The sequence below is a fragment of the Tasmannia lanceolata genome, unplaced genomic scaffold (assembly GCF_043159265.1).
Source record: "Tasmannia lanceolata isolate RefF3 unplaced genomic scaffold, GAP_Taslan_0.1 ptg000008l, whole genome shotgun sequence".
Taxonomy (NCBI): Eukaryota; Viridiplantae; Streptophyta; class Magnoliopsida; order Canellales; family Winteraceae; genus Tasmannia; species Tasmannia lanceolata.
In genome coordinates this window covers 16,695,804-16,720,310 of record NW_027518685.1, presented here as the reverse complement: position 1 = coordinate 16,720,310, position 24,507 = coordinate 16,695,804, and the positions used below count along the sequence as shown (strand labels likewise).

Sequence of the window (24,507 nt, the reverse complement as noted above, 5' to 3'; positions counted from 1 at the left end):
CTTTGCTGCGATCGATGCTCATTAAAGCAAGGACGAGTGATACGACGGAAAACAAGAGAAAGGGTAAATTCAAGGACTAGAAGTAGCCGTCTAGTGACATAGGGTATCTTCTTCCACTCAAATAAGAAGAAAAAAAAATACAAGGACTGGTTTAGCAAAGGAACCGAAGGAAAAGATGACTGAAGGTGGTCCTCCTCTGCATCCAGCAATCGCCCCTCTTTCATACATGCTGGGCACATGGAGAGGCCAAGGTGAAGGAGGTTACCCTACCATTAACTCCTTCAAATATGGGGAAGAGATTAGTTTCTCCCACTCTGGCAAGGTAAAATTTCTCATCTCTCACTTTTTCTTTTACTATCTTCTTCTCTTGATTCAGGGTCTGATATATACACCCCTTTTGTTTTGATTGATACTTTCTTTCTTCTTATTTCTCTTGGTTGTTACAACTCCTAGTCTCCTAGTAGTCTGTAAAAAGACATTTGAACCGATTAATGAAATTTAACATGAATTGAGGAATTCAATCTTTCCCAAGTGTTGTAATTTAGATGTTGTGTTGGGGCAAATTGGTATCCTAAGCCTTCTTTTGTAAAAGATAAAAAGACATGAAGGTACCCATTCAAATGAAAGTACCCGTTCGTTTAAAATAAGTCTTTTGAATAATCAAAATGCCTTTTCACAACACGAATGTCTTTTAAACGGAAATACCATTTCACAAAAAAGAAGTGTCTCTTTGAAAAAAATTCATTCTTCTTTTTTTTTTTTATATAAATATTTTGAAAATATCCAACATATGCTACATGGGTTTAGGGTGGATGCAGTGTCATGGATAGAGAAATAATCTATCAAATTAGAGTGGAGCTCACCTCTTGTGCATGTTGAGCACCATATTTGTGAGTCTAAGCCGATGGCTCTCTCATTAGACCAATGAATGTCTATAGGAGTAGTTTTCATTAAGGCCACGTTTGGATATCCAAATCTAAATCTTGTGGGTATCCAAACGTGGCCTAATGTTTCACCCAAAGTCCCAAATGAGTTTACTGGTTGAGACTGCCACAGCATGGTAATCAGATCTGTCGCTAGAATAAGTTGTTTTCTTTGCCTTTACAATTGCATCAACTTGATGCAGTTGATGCAACTGGTTTGGGACGAAGGCTTAGTTGAGTCGAGTTGAGTACGGATTCCATCAACTTCTCCTCATGTAAACAATGTATCCAGTCATTGACTGTTGATCATCTGCGAACCCAATCCAGTCTGCAACTTCCCACTAGTGTAGGCTGCAATGCCAAGCAATGGTTTGTCAATGCTACTGCTAAGCACGGGCAGAACTAGAAGTGTTCCCTTCCCTAAACACGCATTGATAATATCCAAGTATTTGATAACAAGCTTCCAATTGAGACTTTCTCAATATTACATGCAATGGCTTGTCAATGTAACAACTAAACAGTAAGCACAAGCCAAGTCTCTTCATGGTCAGGTATATGAAACCGCTCAAAACCTGTTGATATTGATATGGATCATCTAGAAGCTTTTCTTTTTCCTTCATCCATGACCATTGGAAAACCAAGGTTTTAAATGTCGGTTCCTCCGGCCACCACCGAAACCGAAATATTTTAGTTTTGGTGGAAATTTCGGCTGAAATCATGTAAAACCTTTGTGAAAATTTTGGATTTTTTAAGTTTTTCACCGAAATGTATAAAATTTCCGTGGAAATTTCAGAAATTACGGTGGAAATCTTTAAATTTTGGTGGTAATTTTGAAAATTTCGGTGGAAATATTTAATGTTTGAGTGGAAATTCTGTAAATAAGGATGCAAAACAAAATTTCAAATTTACCATGTAGTGATGGAGTTGATATTTGAAGGGATGTATTTGTGAAGATGTCACACTCAAGTCTTTATCTTCTATAGAATCAAAGTATTGACTTGTTACTTTTCTTGGGAATGAGATATAACAAGATCATCTCGTTCTGTATGCATGTGAATATATTCTTGAACAGCATTCATGTTTTATCTGGATCACTGTCAATGTGGGTAGTGCCATATATTTTAACTAAATCACGGTCCTCACAAATGCAATTTCACTTATTTGTTTGCTAGTATAGAAACTCACTAAAATTGTCTGCTCTGTACATATCTAAAACGAAAGTTATTTCTCCTTGTCATTGTGGAAAACTTTGGAGTTTCACGTTTAGATTGGCACTGCCTGTACTTCCAACTATTTTTTTCTAAGGATGATTATTCTTTTATTTATTGTCACCAGCCTGTAATAGCTTATTCGCAAAAGACTTGGAAATTGGCCTCCGGAGAGCCTATGCATGCGGAGAGTGGTTATTGGCGGCCAAAAATTGATGGTTCAATTGAAGTTGTAATTGCTCAGAGCACTGGTCTTGTGGAGGTTCAGGTACTTCTGTCACAAATTGTCACTGGATAATTTGTGGCAACTGATTCTGTATTATGGTGAAAAGTAAGGATCATGAGTCATGACCCATTACATCTATGAAATTTAGAGATGTAAAACTTTTGGCTTTTTTTTTTTTTTTGATTGGCAAGCTGGAACTTTTGGCTTTAATAGTGTTACAAATGACCTTTTCAGTGTGAATGGTATTGATGCCCTCTTCTATTTAATTGAGATTTTAGCTTGATAATTTGTAGTTAATTGGCCCTAACATGAGAGCTAAGATTTCAATATAGCATGGCAAAGGGAATCTTCTATAGTCAAATGGTACTAGCCTACTTATTTCAATGATATTGAAATACTTGATTTAATAATGGCAAACACATTTTCTCATATGTGAGAAATGTAATACATATATAGATATTATATGTTATTGAAGGGAAAGTAAAATGACCAAAAAACACCTTAATTCTGATACACATGAGCATAAATAGCCCCTAGAGCTCATAGATGCATAATTTGCTTTCTGTTCCATGTGCGGTGGATGTGTTGAACTCTGTTTTTTATTTTTATTTTTAAGATACTTATTCATATATGCCAGCTATGTTTACTCCCAAGAAGAAGCGTCATCATAAACACTTAAATGATGTCGTTTCAATTTCTGACAAAGAGCTTGTCAACCAGGTGATCATTTGGCGAAGAGCAATGGTTACTTGATGTGGAATCAAGTGAGGATGCAAAAGATTATGATAGTGGCATGCAATCCTTGCTCATTTGTAACATGCTCACACATTTTTTTAAGGGACCGGCAAAGAGAAGAAGACAAACAACATAAATGAGGAAAATTGACAGGATAATTCTACTAAATGTGCCCAAAGAATAAAAGAGAAGTAGGCAAGAGTAGAAGACAACTGATGATCAAAGGATGTCTAACATGAAAAACAGGGTTGTTTGTTCTATCTGACAAACAAAAGAATAGTGTTTATTGGCTTCAATCAACAAAGAATTGAAGAAATAAGAGTTTTTTTCCTTTTTGGTCCACCAATGAAGAAGAAACATTAAGAGAAATGTAGATTAACTCATTGATGGCTAAAAGTCCAATCTGACAGTAGCAGGAGAGCGGTCCAAAATCAAAGAGAGACACATCAGTAGGCAATGGCAGAGGGATAAATATGAGTTCCCTGCAACATAATTCTATGTTATGTATTTTTCCGTAGTTTTTTCAAGCACTCCATTCTTAGTCCCTAAGCATACTTTTAATTTAAGGTATGATTTGTGGACACAGACCCGAGTGTCACGTGTCGACGCGGACACGGAGTGTAAAATTTAGAAACAGGGACACGGCTAAAATAGAAAGTAGTGATTACTCTCATTACTTTTAATTTAATCATGGTTTGTGGATTCGGATTCCTGTGTTGAGGTTTGATGAAGATGGGCAACATCTAAAAATCTAGAAATGGTGACACGTACATACGTATAAAATTAGTGATTACTATCATTTGTAACAATATAAATATGATATTCATTTAATAAACTAAGAAATCTTAGAATTAATCAACTATAATTTAAAACAAACATGAGATTATCAAGTAACAATGCATCCATTAATTTAGTCTAGAGGTTTCTTCCATCTCTAATATACAACGAGAAAGGGAAACAAATATGATACAATGAATATAGTATTGGAATAAGAGTTTGTTTAGGGTTTTAGGTTAAGGGGAGGGGATATAACAACAAATATTAGTTAAAGAAGAGCTAAAAGAAGATTTTATAATAAAAGAAGAGTTAATAATAAAAGAGGTAAACTCAATATTCAATAGTAAAACAGAATGTTACACTTGACATGGTACAAAAACGTGTCCACATGCCCACGTTAAGTTTAACACTTCTAGCGGTACATTTAAAAGTGTCTAAAGGAGTGTGGACATGTGTCCACACGATATTCCTACAATTATTGCAAATCTTGATTGTACAAAATCCATGTCAGAATATTCATGGCCAACTATCCGTAAGTAACAGATTCACAGTAATATGGCTCTCAAAGTGTTGATCCAATAGCTTTCATGTTCAACATGCAGTGTATACTTGTCTACCAAAACGATTAGAGAGTTCATTGATTTGAATTTACTATATTTGCTATTTCAACCATAGCATCTAGCATGCCATTAAAAAAAATAGCATGTTGCTTATTTATTTCATTGCTTGGTCCAGTTATTTAGTTTTGTTTGACCATCGAGTAAAGCTAACATCTTCCATGCTGTTCTGCTTCTCATTTCTTGAAGCCTGAGAATCACAAGATATTATGTTATTTATAGTGAATTCCCAATCATTTCTGTAAAATATACTTAATGGTCCATGTGTTGCGTGTGTGCCCACGCGTGCGCGCTTCAGTGAAGTTTGGCAACAATTACAGAGTCAATAAATAGTGTACAACTTAGATTATTCAACCATGTAAGTTGTTTTCTGTTGTTAAACAGTAAAACTCTTTATGATGTTTCCTTAGTTGTTTCTGGCTTCCTGCATAATTATTTTTTGGTTTATTATATGATTTTGACTTTTATTATTTATTACTTTCAGAAAGGGACCTATGATTCTGGAAATAAAGTTGTGAAGCTTCAAAGTGAACTTGTTGGGAATGCATCGAAGGTAATTTACATTGAGCATTATAAAGCACATCCATATAAAGTTCTTATGATACTTTGTCTAGTTTTGGATTCATGGCATGTAACTGTTTTCATTTTAATCACTATATGACTAATTTCTCTTCCAGAAGTAGTCTATGGCCAGTCTACCTCGAAGTAATATAGAGAACAATCTGATTTTTCTATTTCTAGTTATTTGATCTGATTAGCCATCTTGAAATCCAAAGTTTAAGATTTGTTTGTTGCCTCTATTGTCATGATTGTGCGTAGTGTATCTCTGTGTTACACTAGGTAGCTATGTTTAGTCCTTCAGTTGTTAATAAATGGAAACTACAGTTGTATACAATTTTAGAAGATGTTAAATAAACTGGGATTGAGTATAATCTAAGGTAGAGCTTGGTAGAGCTCTGTCATCCAACAAAACTTCCTTTGAGGACAGACGAAAATATCAATTACTTAGCGAAGTAGAGCTCTGTCATCCCACGGAGGAGGGTTGTCTCCGCATTAGATCATTTAGAATGATGAATAAGGCGATAACTTGGGAAATGGCTTTGGAGATTTGGAGAGGATAGTGATTGTCTCTGGAGAATGATCATTAATGTGAATTATGTATGTAACTTTGGGGGTTGGGAGTCTTCAGATGAGTATAATCCAAGGTTTCTATTCGGGAAGGGATTCACCCTAGAATTGGCAGGTGAGACAAAATCTGGTTTTGGCATGGCATCTGGTGTAAGTCCAACCCCTTGGAAATGGACTTCATGGGGCTCTATAGTGGTGTTTTCGAAAAATGGGCCAACGTAGGTTCTTCTTTCTGCAAGTAGAACGAGTTAGTGGATTGGAAAGTGTATTTTTGAAGACATTTCTTTGAGTTGGTGGTTGACCGGGTCGCCTTTTTTGCCTAGACTGGATTCAATCTACATCAAAAGGCAAAGCAAAGATAATGGGGTTTGGAATCGGGCCTCAAAAGGAAAATCAATGTTAAGTCATTCTATAGACAGTTGATGTCACAATCGACTGTTGCTGCTTCTAGGAGGGGGTAGAAGGCCCCTGCTCCCAATAGGGTTAATCCTTGTGTTGGACGGCGTGCCTTGATAAGATCCTCATTGTGGATTGTCTCGAAAGTTGTGTGAAGTTCATCATCAACCTCTATGCTTGGATGATTTGGAGTATGTGGATCATTTATTTTTGTGTTGTAATTTCACTCGTGAGATGTGGTTATTCATCTTTGCTTAGCTCAATGTTTGTTGGGTTTTTCCTGGTCATATACTGCTGATCTTTTTGAGTCTTGGGCCTTTGCTCCGTGACCTGCCAAAGGCAAAGCTCTTGGGAGTTTGTTTCTATCTGCTATGCTTTATCTTTTCTTTTCTTTTTCTGAATGGTACAGCTATGCTTAATCTTGTCTAAAAGAGTTTTTAATGGGGTGACTAAAGAAGTTTCCAGTATATAGCAGCATATTTTCTGTGTGGTAGCTCACGGGCCTACAAACTTCCGCATCTTCACCTGTATCTCATTGACCTCCATCCATAGATTCTGGAAGGTGATTCGATTGAGCTGGTTTAGTGAGGAGTGTCGCATCTTTGGTGGACCCTCCCCCCAGGCTTCTGAAGAATTTTGATGGTTCGAGTTTCAGAAATCCAGATCCTGCAGGCATTGTTGGCCTTCTTAGGACCTGTGATGATGGGATCAGTTGGGCATTCTCTTGGCCTATTAGTGAGAAGGATTCTAACGAGGCCAAATTTTAGGCTTTGCTCGGTTGGATTTGGCTTGTTGACCAGTCACAGTTAGATGTTCTTATTGTTGAGGGTGGTTCCCTCAATGTTATTCTGTGGGTGAGTGATATAGTCAGTTATCCTTGGAGGTTGATTGGTGCCATTGAGGAGATTTCAGGACATAGTTGAGGGCATGGTTTTAAATTTCGACCGAAATCCGGGAAATTTCGGATTTCGGTGGAGACCGAAACCGAAATTTCCCTAAATTCCGAATTTCGGTCCGAAATTTCGAGAAATTGAAATCTTTTAAAAAAAATATATATATGTTACAAAATTTCGGCCGAAATTCCGAAACCGGTACTGAAATCGAAATTTAAAACCATGGTTGAGGGTCATTCCACGGCTTTGCCATGCGGTCAGCAAACAGTGAGGCAGACCATCTCGCTTAGACTGGTATGGATAGAGTGACGTTTGACTTTTGAGCCGTTTGATCACCTTGCTCCTTGAGGAGCTCTTGGATATTATTTTGCATTTGTTTATCTTGTTTCCTTTTACTTTTTTTGCTTCTTTTTAGTTTTGTTCTGTGACTATATCGGTCATAGAGCTTTTGGCTCGTAATAAAATAAATTCATTCAGAAAAAAAAACAGAAAATTACGAGTTACAGGCGTAGAAGTGCAAACTCTACGGCGGACACTCTTGCAAAGGATGGGGCTAGGCGGGCGGATATGGACTTTATAGTTGATGAGTCCCGTATCCACTTTTGTTAATGTATTTGCCATCGGTTTTACTTTTATGTAATTATGAAGCTTGTTGATTAAGGACGACTCGTCTCCTAATCTATGTAAGTTTCGTCTTATGGAATGGAATGTTACCTTTCAAAACAAAAAATTCTTTATTTAGGAATGACCATCCATTGTTAAGATACTTTTTTCACGCTGATTGCAGACCTAATGTGTAAGTTGGGTCAGGTTGGATCTAGGTTACATGGATTCTTCTGAATGGGCAACATAGTCCTGTCAATTTCCGATACTCTTGGATTCACTACGACACTTGTAGTTCTCTTTTATCTGTTTTTTCCTAAATCCTACTACAAAAACTTTATAATTATCACATGTTTTGAGTTTTATCTATTCTAATATTAAGTCTTTATATGAAACTAAAACATTATATTTACTTAACCTACCAAAATTCCCAATATATTATCTTTTATAACCATATTAACACGTAAAAGAATTAAAATTAAAATTGATTAAAATATATTGGTGAATCTACAAATCTTTTATGGTATTAGCCAAATCCGACACTCAGTACCCGTGTTGGATTCCAACGCATGTACCCGGGCCCATTGCAACATAGGGTTGGATTGAGCTTTTGCTGAAAAATGAATTAGATTCATCCCAAACCTGGCGTGATTAAGTAAAAGCTCAAACTGACAAATTAAAGTTTCACCTCTAGCATGCATGTTATTATTACATCATCAACTACTGATTCACATTGAAAGGTGTGAAACCAAATATGCTGGTAAAGATCAAGGCTGGCCTTGAAATACTCTCACTTTCTTTTGGCAGGTGAAAGAGGTATCTCGGGTTTTCGAGATGGTCAATGGTGAATTATCATATGTTGTTCAGATGGCTACAAATTTGACCAATCTTCAACCACATCTAAAAGCTTTGCTGAGGAAGATTTGATACGTTTATGTTCGAAGTTGGGTGAAAGAAAGAAAGATGTGCCCCAGCATCCAACACGAAGGCTTTCACCTAAGATAATATGGATGTTATCATTCAAAAAACGATAATATGGATGTTACTGTGTTTTGGCATGGAATGCATAATTTGGTTTACTCATTGAAAGCTGAGGTCCTTAGTTTCAGCTGAATATTTGGTACATGTAGATCACATATCATGTGGTTAAATTCCCCACAATTTGCATGGAGATTATAGATCGGAAGTAGTGGAGAGATTGACATGTTTTTACCTTGCAGGCATTAGCAACCCAACCTTGAAGTTGTGTAGGAAATTGTGGATCAAGACCTTTGGATCAAAGATCTCAAAGTGTTGTCCTTGTGATTCTTCAAAAGGGTACTTTGAAGACTTTGCCCACCTCGCTTTGAGATCTTTGATCCAAAGCAGATACAACTTCCGAGTGGGAAATCTTCTTACTCTTGGAGATTTTCAGAGTTCATTGATGAGATCCTTAATGCTCTGTTTGGTTGCTCAAATGTCGGAGATCAATGGCGTTTGAAAACGCTGATGATCTTTCGAAGATCCGCCCAAAGCATGTTTGGTTGTCCAAACTCCCTTTGACCACCAGACAACCTCCCGAAATCATTGTTATCTTTTTTCCTACGTGCCGGCAATGTTCCCTCATCTAATCTTCTCCTCGTCTTTTACTATTTTGGTGAAATTTGGGAAGAAGATTAGGAAAAGATTCTTGTCTTATTCTTTTCTCTCTCTCTCTTCCACACTCTTTGGTAATGACACCCCTACATCTTCCGCTAATCTTCTTGCGGATTGCCGCGCAACTGAATACTACTTAACCAAGAGGGTCATTTAGTCCAAATCCACCATGTAAAAGAAATCAGCAAATGGAGAGGTAGACATGCTAGCTCAGGCAAGGGTGTCTAGATCTGTGTTAGAGATCCTCGATTTTTCACCCCTAAATATCTGTAATCTTGGTTTAGTTTTTTCTCTTTATTCTTGCACTCTTCGTTTATCTTACACGCAAACATTATTCAGGCAAAAAAGTGCTTGCTTTTGTGATTACATTTTACGAGATAAAAATAGGCTCAAAGCCTAAAATTTTTAGGTATTTAATTCCTCTAAAGAAATGTATAGCTATAACGTATTTAATAGTTATGGAAATTAACTTGTACAAGATATTTAATAGTTATATCGAAATATGAAGTATACATGTACTTGGATTACAAAAATTTTTTTCTCTTGAAATCTTTTTCTTTCCACAATTTAGAGGAAAATAATATGATTATGGTTTATTTAGAGGTATATCATCATAAATTGAAACCCCTCTCTTCGTAAAAATTGAATCAGATTGGTTCAAGTTATTCTTTTTTTTTGTGTAAATAAATAAAGTAGGAAATTTTGGAAATATTTTTCCTTTCCAAACTTTTCCAGGAAATTCATACTGAAATCAAAGCTTACTCATATACAAAACCAGCATTGAGAAGTTCAGAAAGAACATGAGAATCAAACCAGTATATACAAGAGATTCTCCGTTACATCTATGAATTACAGCCTGTATAAATCACCCAACGAAGATTAAGGAACATCAAGACCTCTCAAGAATCAGTACTACCACTGTTCTCCGAGGTAATTCCAGGCAAATCAATGCTTGTCTCCTACCTGTTGAATACTTATTCCACTACTCTGAGACTACGCACAATCAAACAGACCCTACAAGATTCCGCAAGGGGCTCTCCAAAATATTCATCTTCTATGAAAGCTCAACAGATGCCAGAACCAAGAGAACAGTGAGGGCTAAGCAAGAACCCGGATACTTTGTAAGAATGGAACAAAATTGATTCAAATGACAGTTCAATTATGAGAGCAACCGGGGCCCATCCTCGGCATGAGTTCGAGATTGATCATGAAAGCGGGGCTTAGTCATTTGCACGTCGCGCACAAAATGAGTCCTCGCTTTCGCATACGGAGCTTCTCTTGCTGCAAAATGACAAACGCCTTCATCTTCTTACAAATTAAGTTCTTTGAATGCCACAAAAATTGGTTCTTAGTTTCAGAAAGAGCATTTTTAATTCAATCTTATTAGAAAATGAGACATTAGATCATTTCTAAGGCTTGTAACAATTATTTGTAAATAATCATATTTAACTTCAAAACCAATTGCATATAAGATCATATACAGATAATTTTTAGAGGTATCCAAAGACGCCCGAATACTGTGCTCACATACAATTGCATGAAATAAAATACATCTGTATGAACATTTATATGTCTTACCAGCAAGCTTCTGAGCTCGAAGAATGTTCTGCCGTCTTTTCCACCAGCATATTGAACAAATGAGGATGATTATAAACACTACCAATGCTCCGAATGCAATGCCGATCTTAGAACCTGTAGAAAGGTGGGGCCCACAAGAACGTAGTCCCGGTACACCACAAAGGCCTGCATTACCAGTAAAACTGTACTTACCACAGTAAGTAAAACTTCACATAACACAGTATGTCTTACTTCACAGTACGGACGACTAAATATGAATAATACTGTAATACCCTTGCACTTTCACTTATTAAAGATAAATACTGGAGAGAAAATGACAACTCACTTGAAGCTAGCTCTGTGGAGAGGCCTCCCTCCAAGTGTTGCCGGTACTCTTCCGGATAGAAAGTTCCCATTAAGATCCCTGCACCATGAATTAATCAGAATAACTATTTCAGTTGCCTTTCCTGCAACCACTTCACGAGTAATCAGATGTTTCACAAATGATGCTTACAGTCTCTGTAACGATGTTAACTGGCCAAGGCTTTCAGGAATTGAACCGCTGAGCAAGTTGTAAGATAGGTCTCTGCAAACCAGTTATGTAAAGTTAATCATTTAGAAGTATCATTGGCACAGTAGCTTAAAATCAATGAAAGAAATTAAAGTATAAATCAAAGTATTAATTCAAACGCAGGAAACACGGAGAAAAAATATAGGGGAAACAAGAATTGGCGAAGCGATAGAAAGTCATACGAGAAACGCAATTATGTATGTGCTCTTTACATATTTTATTTTTTAGCAAAATTTGTTAGTTATTTCTATTTTTTATTACTATAGATACTATTGTTTTCTTTTTTAATATGCATTCAACAACTTTTTTGGTGTGATTTCTTGAATGGTGTGATTTCACCAGTTGGCCTGAATGGTGGATTTCTTCTTCTTCTTCCTTCTCTCTTTCTCCTTCCCCTCTTTGTCCTCTATTCTCCCTCTTCGCTTCTCCTATTCTTGTTGTTCTTCTTCTCTTATTCTTCTTATGTTCCCCTTCTTCTTCCTTTTTCTCCTCTATCTTCTATTTCTCCACTCAGGATCACATCATATTAGAATTATAAGCTTTGGGGATTTATAGTGGCTGGGCCCAATGTATGTTCCACGACCGTTGGTCGATTGGCGCCACTCATCTTCCATTGGAAAGGATGGACCCATAGAAAACAGAAACAGGAGGGGAAGAAGGTAATGGGCGCGGAGTTGGGGGTGGGGGTTCGTTAATTGGTGCCGAGGAAACTGCTGCCTACCAATCCTCCGATTTATTTTGTTGGTTCCTATGCCCCCTACTGCTCCCAATCCTCCAATTTATTTTTGCAATTGGATGGAAAAATAAAAAGCTGTGAAAAAAAATAAAAAAGCGACAGCACTTTGCTTTAGGGTTTTTGCAATTGGATTGAAAAATCATCCAATGCATCAAAAAAATCTAAAAAAATGTTGGAAAACATTGATATACTGAGACATTTCAAACAAGAAGTTTCCCAACCACAGATGATGTCAGTTATATGACTATTGGCATCAGCCATATGAGCACATAGTCATCAAACACTGTATGAGATTAATTTCTATGAGTCTTGAGGTTACTAATTCCTTTCTGGCCTGGTGGCCTGATTTTGCAATTAGTGAACTACAAAAAACAGGATAATATAGATTTTGATATCATGAAGGTTTCATGGGAGAAGAGGAGAGAGGTTTTTAGGAAAATATCAGGTGCCTAAAACGCAAAATCACATTTTTAAGTTTCAGATAATTAAATGAGAGGATTATACCCATGTGTTTAATAACAGAAGAAGATTAAAATCATTCAAAAGAAAAAAAAAAACAGAAGAAGAATAAACAGCACCTTGCTACTCCATTATATCCTACCTTAATTGTACATTACATGCTGGATACTCACTACTAATAAATTTCATTTAGATATGCCACATTGAATCAACCAAAGATGAAAATCCGCATCTTGGAATATCAAAATCACCATTGGTAATTGGAACTAATTTTGGCATAATAACAGAGCTAAATGGTAGAAGTACACATTCTTAGGGGTGTCAATGGATCCAGACGGTCCGATGGATCGTCCGAATCCGAACGTTAATGAACGGGATCTTAACATATGAATAGGATACATGGGCATATTTCGGATCATCAAATCTGGGATTCGAAAAATTTTGGATTGTGTATGGGCACGCCACAGATGCCCATTGGATAGTCATGATCTGAAATGGTTTACAAAAATACCCTCCAAATTTTGTTAATGCTAACCGTTCTATGAAGGGTATTTTGGTCAAAACCTCTCTTATCACTTAATGAATCGGATGGGAATGTGATTTCACTCATTTCAGTCGTTTCATTTCAAACTTTCATGAAGGAAAATAGAGAGGAGTTTGGTTCTTTATTCATCATATTCTTTGTAATAGTTATACATTATATTTGTGTAAGTAATTTTGATTAGTTTTATTGTTTACAAGCATTATTATACACATAGATTAAATTTGTGTAAGTAATTTTGATTAGTTTTATTGTTTACAAGCATTATTATACACATAGATAAATTTTTAATTTACTTGAAGAAAATGCATAGAGACACACTAATAGTGGACTGCCATCTATCTCTTTTTTTAAAAATTAATTGTTTACTTAGCTTAGTGGGACACAATAGGACACTCCGATGGACGGTCCGAATTAAAATGGATCGTGATCACGACGTGGAAAGTAGGATCCGAAGAACAATCCGACTCCGACCCGACCGATAAGGAATTTGAATGGATCGTGACTGTGACAGAGGTGGATCCGACCCGAAGTGGATCCGTTGACACCCCTACACATGAAACGGAACCTTAGTGTGACAAGTGGATGTCAAAATTGACGGGATGGTGGGATCTAAGTTTCTATGCAAATGATTAAGTCCTTAATCACAGCCCACTGATATGTGTAGCAAAACAATTTTTGAGAGAGTAGTCATCATTCAATTTGTTCCACCAAACAAATTTTCCACGTAAAAATGAAATACAAATAACAAAAGGAATTATAATGAGCACTAGTAATCTCTTTAGACGTTAGGCGTTTTGTAAAATATTATGGATGACAGCCATGCATACTATTTCAAAAGAAAGGGAAGACAGAAATTTACATCTGAAAACCAAAGTGAGTAATTTAAAGTAGGCATAGTACTTACAATGTTTCCAACCCAGCAATTGTGCCAAGTGAGAATGGAATGACCCCGTGAATGTTGTTCACACTCAAATTTCTACACAAAAACACCGGAAATGGAGACATTGAGCTGTGAAGGAACATATAGAGATGAATTGTGATAAAAGCTAACCCACTAAGTAATCTATCATAATTCAGGTGGGTACCCAATATCTACCAAGAATTATATCAAGGGCAAAAGGTACTGTGATGTGTAGTGATGCTAGCATGTCAGTGTATAACAAACTGAAGCCACTGATGTAGTATATAATCCTCCCAAACATTAGGAGAAATAAGGATGCACATTATTATTCAAGGCCTCGGTAGAAAAGTCAAGGGGAAACTTTCAGATGAACATACATGCTCTGCAAATGACGTAACCTGGATATGTCATCTGGCAAGAAACCCTTCAGACCTTGATTGTCAAGACCTCTGCACAGAGGTAAATTATAGTTACTCAAAGATTAAAAAACATGATAAACGATATAAATAATTACAGCTTTTCCATCAAGTAAACCTTTGAGGGTGCAATATGAAGGCAAGATAAAACATTTAAAAAATGGCTGCCAACTATAAACCAGAAAATTATCAGCATTATATACTGGTGTAGATAATGATGAAGAATCTAACTTTGTTACATGTGTTTGTCAATCAGTAAGCTAATGTACTAATTTTTGTTAACATATGCGCTTGTGCCAATATTTGCATATAGGCAGCAAGCCAGCAATGCTCCAGCAGAAATTAGGAAACCAGATTCTCCATTTATGATAATAAATAAATAATATTTTTTCAAAACCTGCCTTAAACAGCCTAAATGGCATGCACAAACAAAGAGGAAGTATAGGAAGAAGCAAGCAGAAGAAGAAGAGGAACATGTTATGTTGAAAAGGTGTGTATATTGCATTTTTCAGCACAAGTAACATTGGAAAGTGAAATAACAAAGGCTTTTGAATTTGCAATCCAACCGTACACATATGAATTTGCAATTATCAAGGTTGTGTTACTGGTATGAAAGGCAATTGATGGAGGACATCCGGGACTTTTGGTTAGAAACATGCTGTATAAACACACCCTCCAATCATGTAATAATGTTAGTGGTATGAAATGTGACAAGGATTTGTGAATTTTGACACATGTTTTTTTTTCCATTTTCTTTTTTCCCTTCCTTCTCCTAGGCGTACTTATTTTGAACAACATTTTCTAAGAATATACTCTCTTATATCTTCATCACAAGATTTTTCTATTAAGTATTAGAAAAGAGAGATTATAAATTACCAACATAGGAACAATGTCGGTTCCTCATCTGAGCATAGGATATAAGAGATTATAAATTCATTGAGCATTAATTATGAGAGCTCAAACTATATTTTCATTAAGGTTGAAACAGCCTTTTCTTTCACTAAATTATAATCAGCTTCAATATGTTTCATTCACTCCTGAAAGAATGGGATTGGTAGAGATACAAATTGCTACCTGATTGTTGCATGGCATTTCAGTATGATATGACACTAATTTCCAACGTCAGGTTCTTAAGCCACATCATCTAAAACCTCTGGTATATACTCAGCTTCTTATCTTGGCCTTACCACCATGTTCAGATTCTTGCTTTGCCAAGTTCATAGGATTGTTGAGCTCCACTAATTGGTGGAGCTCAACAATCCTATAAACTTCTAAATATACCAATAGGAGCTAATATTGGATGGGTCGAATTAAGGGTGATGTCAAGCGGAGCTAATATAGGATGGGCAGAATTTAGGGTGAGATTTTGGTGGATAATTTGTATCTTCGAGACCAATGGTTGATGAAGAAGTTTATTAGTACAGAGGGAGGGAAGAGAATTTCTTTTCAAAGTTAAGGTTACCCAACTCCAGCCAAAAACCAGAAAAGTGAACGAAAGGCAACGCCGCATTTCCATGGATTTAGGGATTAGGAGTTCGCATGGCGTTCTGTGGAGATTTTCCCCATTCTTTGATGAGATCCAAGATCAGGTGGGAGACTCTTCTGCCTTATTCCATCATTTTAGGAGATCGGCCAATGGGGATGCCAATAGGCTGGCCACGGCCGGGGTTTCTAAGGAGGGTTTAGAGCTGATTGATTTGCTCTCTCCTTGATATCCTTTTCTTTTGCATTTATCATGCCCCCGCTGGGAGGGATGAGGGTTTTCTATGTATTTTTCTTCTCTTTGTTATCTCCCTATCCTCTATATTGACCATCTCGGTCTCTTCTTGTTTTTAATGAAGCTTTCTGCCATTAAAGAAAAATGGCAATGCCAAATTTACTCCCAACTTTGGATCTCGAATGAACAGCTACATAGGTTGATCTCGATTTATAATGCACATCCATCTTGAAACATTGGAAAACTCGTTCCATGCATGCACTTGTAACTACATTGATAAAGTAGCTACTCATATCAATAACTTATTTGGATTACTGATGTGATTTATTTAAGTTATAAAAGAACACTGGAAACATGTGTGATGCAGAGATGTTTACAGATGAGTTGTATATACAACAACTTTCTTATAAATGCACATGAAAAAGGATGGAAATCCATTTTCAAAATCATGGAGGCATCTTTTGGTTTTCAATCTTGAAATCCTTTTGTGTTTTTAGGTTAATAATTTCTTTGTTTTATTGAATTTCAACAAATTTATACAATTCGACTTGTTCCATCACAAATATTAATGGAAGCAACCTCTTGCTGGGTGAGATCCAGTTATGTGGCGCCATCTTTACCAAACTCAAACAGTAAACAACACAATTTATACTTTGAGCATATGGGTTATTGGGCCTTTGCCCCCTTTTAATAAAATTCTTCACCATTAAAAAAAAACCAGTAAACAACACAGTTCAGAATGCGACTATCATTAAAGAATGTCAAGCATACAATAAGTTATATAATTAATTGTATCTAGTAAATAACCAGCATTTAACCTTTTTCAAATTCCGATTTACAAATTAAGAGGCTAACAGTTCAAAATTACACAGGAAAATAATACTACGGTTACATTAACAGTACATGCGTGAAGATAAAATGATATCGAATGCAATGAAGCAACTAGGATTTGTTTATGCCACATGAGAAGAAAAATTATCAAAAGACATTTCCATGAGGTACTAAATAGAGAGGATTAAGTGGTTACAGTCCATCAATGACCCATTTGCCAATATTTATGTTAAATTGGCAGTCCACTCCACTCCAAGGATGTTGCTGAGGAACACATGGATCACCGTTCCATCCAAAACGAATAGGAAGCCCCAAGGCATTCTTCAAAGTTTGCAAAGCCATAACTATAAATGGACAAAAAACAGATAGGTTAACAACTGTTCATAAACATTTTGCCTGGAAGGCCAAGTTCTAAAATCATTAACCAAAAAAAAAAAAAAAAATACAGAAATTTAGAAACGGAATGAGCCAGTATTTTAGAAAAAAAAATCTTTTCGTAATAACTTTGTAATGCATTATTGATGGATCCAGCCTCAAGCCTACTTTGGATGCATATAAGAATGCCTTGTTTTTCCTTTTAGAGATAAAACTTTGTCAGGTATGATTGATGGATCCAACCTCAAGCCTCCTTTGGAAGCATCTAAGAATGCTTTTGTTCTCTTTTTTCTTTTTTTTGCTTTTTAGAGATAACATTTGCAACTTTATTAGACAAAAGATAAAACATTGAACCATAACATGGAACAAGATGTTCCAAAAACCAAGAAAGATTACAGCAAAAAAAAAAAAGCAAAACGGTGTCCATGCTCACTACAATGGAGTCAGGTTACCAAATGACAAGGCCAGCTCTACCCATGCCCATTGTCTCAATAGAAGATATTGGAATATATGTAAACATTGAGGAAAAACCTCTACTAAAGATTTAGCACCTCCATGATGAATCTCACTAATCTCCAAGCCTGGAAGATCTTGTGGCCCACATGATTAGTCTTTCATTCCTCTTCCACCACCAATATACAAATTAATTACTCATTAAAAATACGCAAACCAGCAAGGGGAGACCTCACTTTTGCTTCATTTGAAGCTGAACTCCCATTCAGAACGGAAGATGCCTTGATAATTTCTCCACGACATTTCTAGAAACCCCACCAACACCAATCAAACCCAGATTTCAATATAGCTACCATCAATGTTGAGGTTAATAGTGTTAGGGGGAGCGGGCATTCCACCTCGGTTCCACCCTCACTATCTTAGCACAACTCATTGACTCTGTCTTCCAATAACATCATCTATCGATAATCCCCCAAAATCTTCTTCACCCTTGCCCACCTAGTTATAGATATTTTTATCTCTGCTATTATCACTCCAACAGATTTTATATTCTCATTGAAGATTCATTTTATTTCTATCCACTCAAATAAACAAAATTGTCACGTATGGGATCACTTTCCTAAGAGTTCTGCCTGTGTCACCGACGTCACACCAATCTTATAATCCAATCCATAAAGTGTCAACCAACAAGATAATATCACCAATCAAATCTTGTGTGCCACTTTGTGATGGATATACAAGTTATCTATGAATCCCTCCTCTCGATAAAGGATGCTCATTTAGGCTCTCGAGATAATGAACAACACGCATCTGGTACCGCTGACGAGCAGCAACAATTAAGATCTGATTGAGAGGCATAAATACATCAAGCTACCGGTAGAGGGAGACAGACTGACTATAGTGGGCGGTAGTAGATATGTCGCCACAGCGAAAGCGTATCCACTCAGAATATGTGGAACAGATACGGCTAATGTTGGCCACCCCGGAATAAAGAAGGGTAGTCTGATCCCAAACCTGCTTGAATGTAGGAAGAAGCATCAGGGGGCCAGCAATATGAGAGGACATACTCTACCACAGTAGTATACGGACTAGGGCATCCTCTTGTTCCCACCGATCATATATGGGATCCGTGGGTGGGTGTGGGGGGGAGGGAGGATCATGTCGAATAATGTGGGCCTTGCCATGAGCAACGAGGTAGGTCTTGACTGCAACCTTTCAACCTTCCAAGTAACATAGTTTGTCCCATCTAGTTTGACAGAGGTCATCTGTGGGAATGAACCATCCACAGAGATTGGCGATGAAGGAGCCGAAGGGGAGGGTGTCGTACGGACCCCATGGGTCGTGTCGGTAGATGGATTCTCAATAACATGATCCATAAAGACAAAGGAGATAAAAAAAGATAGACTACCCCACCACAATTTGACTCAAAAAGAGGGTAAAATAGAGACAACTAGATGAGAAAATACGCACAACGCGGCTCCGAAAGAATCATACACTGTAAGTAAATCAAGATAAGGTGTCCATGGGCAACAAAGGCGGAGCCGCGAACAAGAGAAAGAAAATAGAGAAGAACAATCTAAGTCATTAGGGCATGAAGAGAGAGAGAGAGAGAGAGAGAGAGAGAGAGAGAGAGAGAGAGAGAGAGAGAGAGAGATGGGGAGGAGGCGGAGAGAGAGAGAGAGAGAGAGAGAGAGAGAGCGTGGGAAGATGAGAGGAGAGGGAAGCCCCCCAATGGTGGTCCCTAGGGCACCATAACCCCAGGGTTCTGATACCATGTTAATGTTTAGAGAGAAGAAGAATGAATGAGTTGGAGACTAGCTCCCCCTCACATGCTATTCTATATAAGAGAGATAATCACAATGACCAAAATGACCTTAGGCTTACATATACATCTGACATGATGAAACTATTAGTGGTCGGCACCATTTTCATGAATTTTTTCTTTTGGATTTTTGCGGAGGGTGTTTTGAGTAGTTTTGAGAGGTAATTGAAATAAGAAAAAGGGCCCTTTTCTCCCCTTTCTTCTTCAAAAGTATGTATAATTTTTTCAACCTATCTTGCGATCAAGAGTTCAAGACTTTTGGTTACTTTTTTCATTGTATTTGTGGTTTTTACACCTGCACCTGTGCCAATTATCTTATAAAGAATGCAACAGCAGAAAAGGCTCAGCTTGAGAGTTGTTTATCAAATCCTAGAATAGAAAGGCTGTAGCAAAGTTATTATTGCTAGAATCAACCTCTTTATTGCACCCTATAGAATGCAAACTGCATCGGGTTACCAAATGATCAAATCTACATATGGGTTGTCATTATGTGAAGAAATTTAATTTATAGGAAAAGAAGAAACCAGGACATTGTCCTATTCTAGTGTGGAAGACAAGATCATATAATATTCGACTTTAGCCGGTAAACTCATTTGCATGAAAAGGTTGAAGAAAGCTCTCAGCTCATATATTGATGTTTTCTTATTTTGAAAAGGGTAGCCAATTTTATTGAAAGCAAGAGAGACCGAGATGGTCGATACAAGAAAAGACAAAAGCAATACAGCATGGCTAAACAATTCAAAGAAAAAAAAAGAGGCGGGAGGGGTCAGGGCTGCAAGAAGTCAAAGAGTGCCAAAGCCTCCTTGGACACTTCATCTCTAGCTAGGAAGTCCGCCACCTTATTGGCAGATCGACGAACATGCTGGAACACTACCGATGAAGATCTCACCCAATCAAACATCTCATCGAATAGCCTATCAAATCTTCAAGGAGGGTTTTGCTCTACTTTTAGCCATCGAACGACATTCGACGAATCTCCTTCCACCACTACATTATTTAAACGATCTCTCGCCACCAACTTTATCGATTGGTAAGCTGTGCGCACCTCTGCTTCCGTAGCATCTGCCACTCCGATGGGGCCTGTGAAGGACCATAATACCTCTCCATTCTCGTTTCTCAAAACTCCCCCAACCCTAGTCGGGCAGGGGTTTCCTAAACTGGGACCATCAAAGTTGAGTTTTAAAAAGCCAAGAGGAGTGGGGACCCATTCTTGAACCACTTTTTTCTTGGACTCCACACTGCAACAAACTTCTCTCCATTTTTCCCAAAGGTCATAAGCGGAAACAAATCTAAAACGAGGGAGAGATTTTGCCCAAGAGAGCACTAAGGCAACTGCTTTGACAAAAAGAAAGGCGGGACATTTTGAAATCTCCTTAAACACTCGAGCATTTCTTTCCTTCCAAAGCGCCCAGTAACCACCAAGAAAGAAAGATTCCATAAGGTTTTTCGTTTTTTCTTACATGGAACCACCGACCGTCCCCGAAAGAGATCAATGAGTTTTGCAAGGAAAACCCCACATATTCCAAATCTGCTTAGCACTTTATTTCAAATCTCTAGCTATTTTGCAATGACTGAAGAGATGATTTACAGATTCCCTGCCTCAAGGCAGAGGGCACAGATTCCCACACTAGTATTAATGTTACAAATGTAAAACTCATGAAAGAACCAAAGATGTAGAGGTTGACATTCACTTCATAGGGAGCAGGTGAATAAACGAGTTATCAAGATCTTTTGCCTTAGAAGCAACGATCCTTGAGCAGAGCACTCAAGAAAGTTCTTCAGCTTGACAAATTCATCTTTTTATTAGCAAGCCAGATATGGTGGATTTACACTTCAGCTTGAAGAGGAATGATAAAATATGTTGGTTGATACGGTCTAATTGTAATGAGCTCATCCTTTATGGGTTATTTTAGCATCTAGACTTCTTTGGTTGTGCACGGGTGTTTTTATCATATTCAAACTCCATATTTGTATATGTAAGTTTATCACTTCTAAGTTGAATGAAAATTCGGTTCATTCTGAGTCTTCTGACCCAAATGTGGATTCAGAATCGCGGCGTCAATTTAGAGATACAACACTTCAAGTTGTTTGACCACTTCTTTTTACCCACGTTCTCAGGTAAATATATCTTAGTTGATTATGAACAGTAAAACCAACAGTATTATACAAGGTTCCGTGAAATCTATGACTTTATTGAAGTGCAGATAGAAAACATAACTCCAGATTGAAAGATGCAAAACCAGATTAAGTAAGAGTATTGACATAATTATGTCAAAGCAAGATTGGCAGGTCAGCTTAAGTAATTTAAGTATTTTAGATTACAAATAAGAGCATAATCGTATCTTAGGTACCATAGAAAATGAAGATACCCATGCAGCCATCTCTAATGTCACTTCAAAGTGAAAGCTAAAACAAGACAGTACCTTATAAGGTGGCATGCATACCTTCGTCTGCTAAAGTTATGGACTCCATGGCAATGACCTCAAAGATCTCAATGGCATTAATGATGGCGTGGTTGCCTTTTGTTGGTTGCATGGTTACTGTTAGAGTCCTCCCATTCACAAGTACAGTCTTGTTTAGCACAAGAGCTGAATAACGGTCCCCAGTGGCATTGATAATGTCAACATTTTTGAACTCAACATCACCATTTATCAGTATGTCAAACACCCTTTGCCCTGCACTGGTAATTCCTGATTCAATCTCAGCAAAATGCAACCAGATTGAGTAGTTTTTGTTGGGATCCACATCCATACTAAACGATAAATCTGGTTGATTATCAGTACTAACAATTGCTGACTGGTATAGCTTTTCTGGATAAAAGTTGGGAGGAATCGAAACCTGGTTGATTGTATTTTCAACGGATAAATACTTATCAGAACCTTGGCCCAATGTTGTAATTCCAGCCCAGAATCTATCCCCACCCCAGTGATTGCCACTATAGTCTGCATCAAACGCTAACTTCCCAGAACCACAAGTAATTCTTTTAGCTGTTCTAAGGATTGTTCCATTACCCCACTGCGGGCCAAAATTGTATGCGTTATCATCAACTTGAAGAACTTCAATCGAAAGAATGGATGGGTCCCCATGACCAGTACTATGGAAGCAAAGAGAGAGAGAAGTATTCGTAACAAATACCAAGGCTTCTGCAAATGGTAACTCATCACTACTGCTCCAGCCCGATCTCAAGGAATAAAACTGCGTTCCTTCTACAGAAATATCAAATAGAGGTTCATTTTCAAGATTAGATCCTTTGACCAAAGCAAAGAAGACACGCACCGAATAGTGGCCACTGGGGATGCTATTAATGATATAACAATTCTCTGGACCATCAGAAAGAGGAAAAAGCCTAAGCGTGTTAAGTGGAGGAACAATGTAACTTGTACGTGATGCATTCGCAGGCCTCCCTCCTGTGTAAGCAAAATCCTTGAGCCAGACAGTATTGGTTGGGATGGTATGGACATTCTCAAGAGATCCGCAGCTTATACGAAGGGCAAATGGTTCTGCAGGAAAGGTAAATTCATTCAAATCGCCATGAAACCAACAACGCGAGACCAGTTAATGAACAAACGTAACTACATTCCTCTAAATTATGGAATTTTGCCTTTTCATTTCCTTGAAAAAGGAAAAAATATTTATATTACATGCTTCTGCATATTATTTCGTGGTTTCAGGATCATAATCTTCCAAAGTCCCAACATTTTGTAGACAGAAGCTAAAATCAAAGCATTGTGACAGATAGAGAGCATATATGCAGTATGGGCCTTGAAAGATTGCAATTTACAGAAACTACAATCTACATAGATCCAAGGTTACAATTTGGGTGTACATCCAAACGCACCCATGTACTACAAATATCACATTCTTAGTAATAGTCAGAGCAAAGAGGAAAAGTGGAAAACAAGCAAGAGAAGGAGCAGAGGATGGAATGGGAAGAGGATTTGAATGCAATTTACGGACCCAAATTGCATTTCGAGGTTGCCAGATTACAAATTATCTTGTGGCTTGGTTCCGTATAACATTCCAAAATCTCAAGATTTTGTAGACAGATAAGCAAAAATCAAAGAATGCTGAAAAATATTGTTATTTTCTTTAGATTTATTGTAATTACTATTTTGTTTATTAGTTTTATTTGTATCGGGATTAAGAGTTATGGATAAGTTAGGAGTCCTAGTCCTAATAAGAGTTGAATATGAATTATTAGTGAGTTTGGACCGTTTGGTGTCTATAAAAATATAGACATATATGGTATATATCGGGATTAGATTTTCATTGAATAAACTTATTCAGTTTGCTTCCTTCCTTGCAGATTCAAGGTTTTTCTCTTCTCTTTTTTTGATGGGTTTTTTTCTCTTATTTCCTTGTGGATTCAAGGGTTTTTATCAAAGGAGACGGTGTTCTTCTTCAACACGTTGAAGACGGTGATTTTCATCTTCTTTCTGCACAATTCTTGTGCATAGAGATGTACATAAAATTCACATTTTGGGTTAAATACGGGCATTACCAGATTACAATTTACACATAAATTCCAATCTAAATGACCCACGTTTGCAATCTAGTTATACATCCAAATGCACCTAAATACTACAAATATCACTTAGTAATATTCCAAGCAAAGAGAAAAACAAGAGAAAGAGAATAGAATACAAATGGAAAGAGGGTTTGAATCGATTGCTTACCATTATTTTGAGCTGCAGCATAGAGAGGGAGAAGGAATAGATGGAAGAGGATGAGGTGATTAAGCATTCTTCTCTGTTTTTTTCTCTCGTCCTCTCTTCCTTTCCTCTGCTTTTCTTCCCTTCTTGAAACAGGCCCTGACCTTTTTTAGTATTTGAAATGGATTGTATGTCGTGGAACAGGGATTTAACTGTCCTGAAAGGTTTCTAAACTAGTAGGTGAGTTGGTGGGTGTTGGGTTTTTTTTTTTTTTCTTTTGACCTTTTTCTTCTGAGAGGTTTTGAAAAGGAGAGACAAGAGACATTCGGCAA

The 24,507-nt window shown here is 37.2% G+C and overlaps 2 protein-coding genes across 3 annotated transcripts; one reads left to right on the top strand and one right to left on the bottom strand.

Annotated features, from left to right (window-relative positions):
* Positions 1-20: 20 nt before the first annotated feature.
* On the top strand, positions 21-8,677 carry LOC143883312 (nitrobindin heme-binding domain protein). Its single transcript, XM_077386661.1, has 4 exons — positions 21-322; positions 2,259-2,399; positions 4,971-5,039; positions 8,314-8,677. Exons 1-4 carry the CDS (start codon positions 176-178, stop codon positions 8,431-8,433), a joined length of 477 nt encoding a protein of 158 aa, XP_077242776.1. The 5' UTR covers positions 21-175; the 3' UTR covers positions 8,434-8,677.
* A 1,147-nt stretch (positions 8,678-9,824) lies between these two features.
* On the bottom strand, positions 9,825-24,462 carry LOC143883311 (receptor-like protein 4). 2 transcript variants are annotated; one of them, XR_013252357.1, is made up of 9 exons: positions 24,200-24,462; positions 21,968-23,023; positions 17,070-17,217; positions 14,287-14,358; positions 13,913-13,984; positions 11,213-11,284; positions 11,045-11,122; positions 10,720-10,884; positions 9,825-10,422 (listed from the first exon to the last, which is right to left on the bottom strand). XR_013252357.1 is itself a non-coding variant. In XM_077386659.1 (9 exons), the coding sequence occupies exons 1-9, from the start codon at positions 24,264-24,266 to the stop codon at positions 10,301-10,303; spliced, it is 1,869 nt and encodes a 622-aa protein (XP_077242774.1). In that variant the 5' UTR covers positions 24,267-24,460; the 3' UTR covers positions 9,837-10,300. The 2 variants fall into 2 exon arrangements, 1 of the variants encoding a protein (XP_077242774.1); XM_077386659.1 differs by having other exon boundaries at positions 9,837-10,422; positions 10,720-10,901; positions 24,200-24,460.
* Between the last annotated feature and the right edge of the window lie 45 nt (positions 24,463-24,507).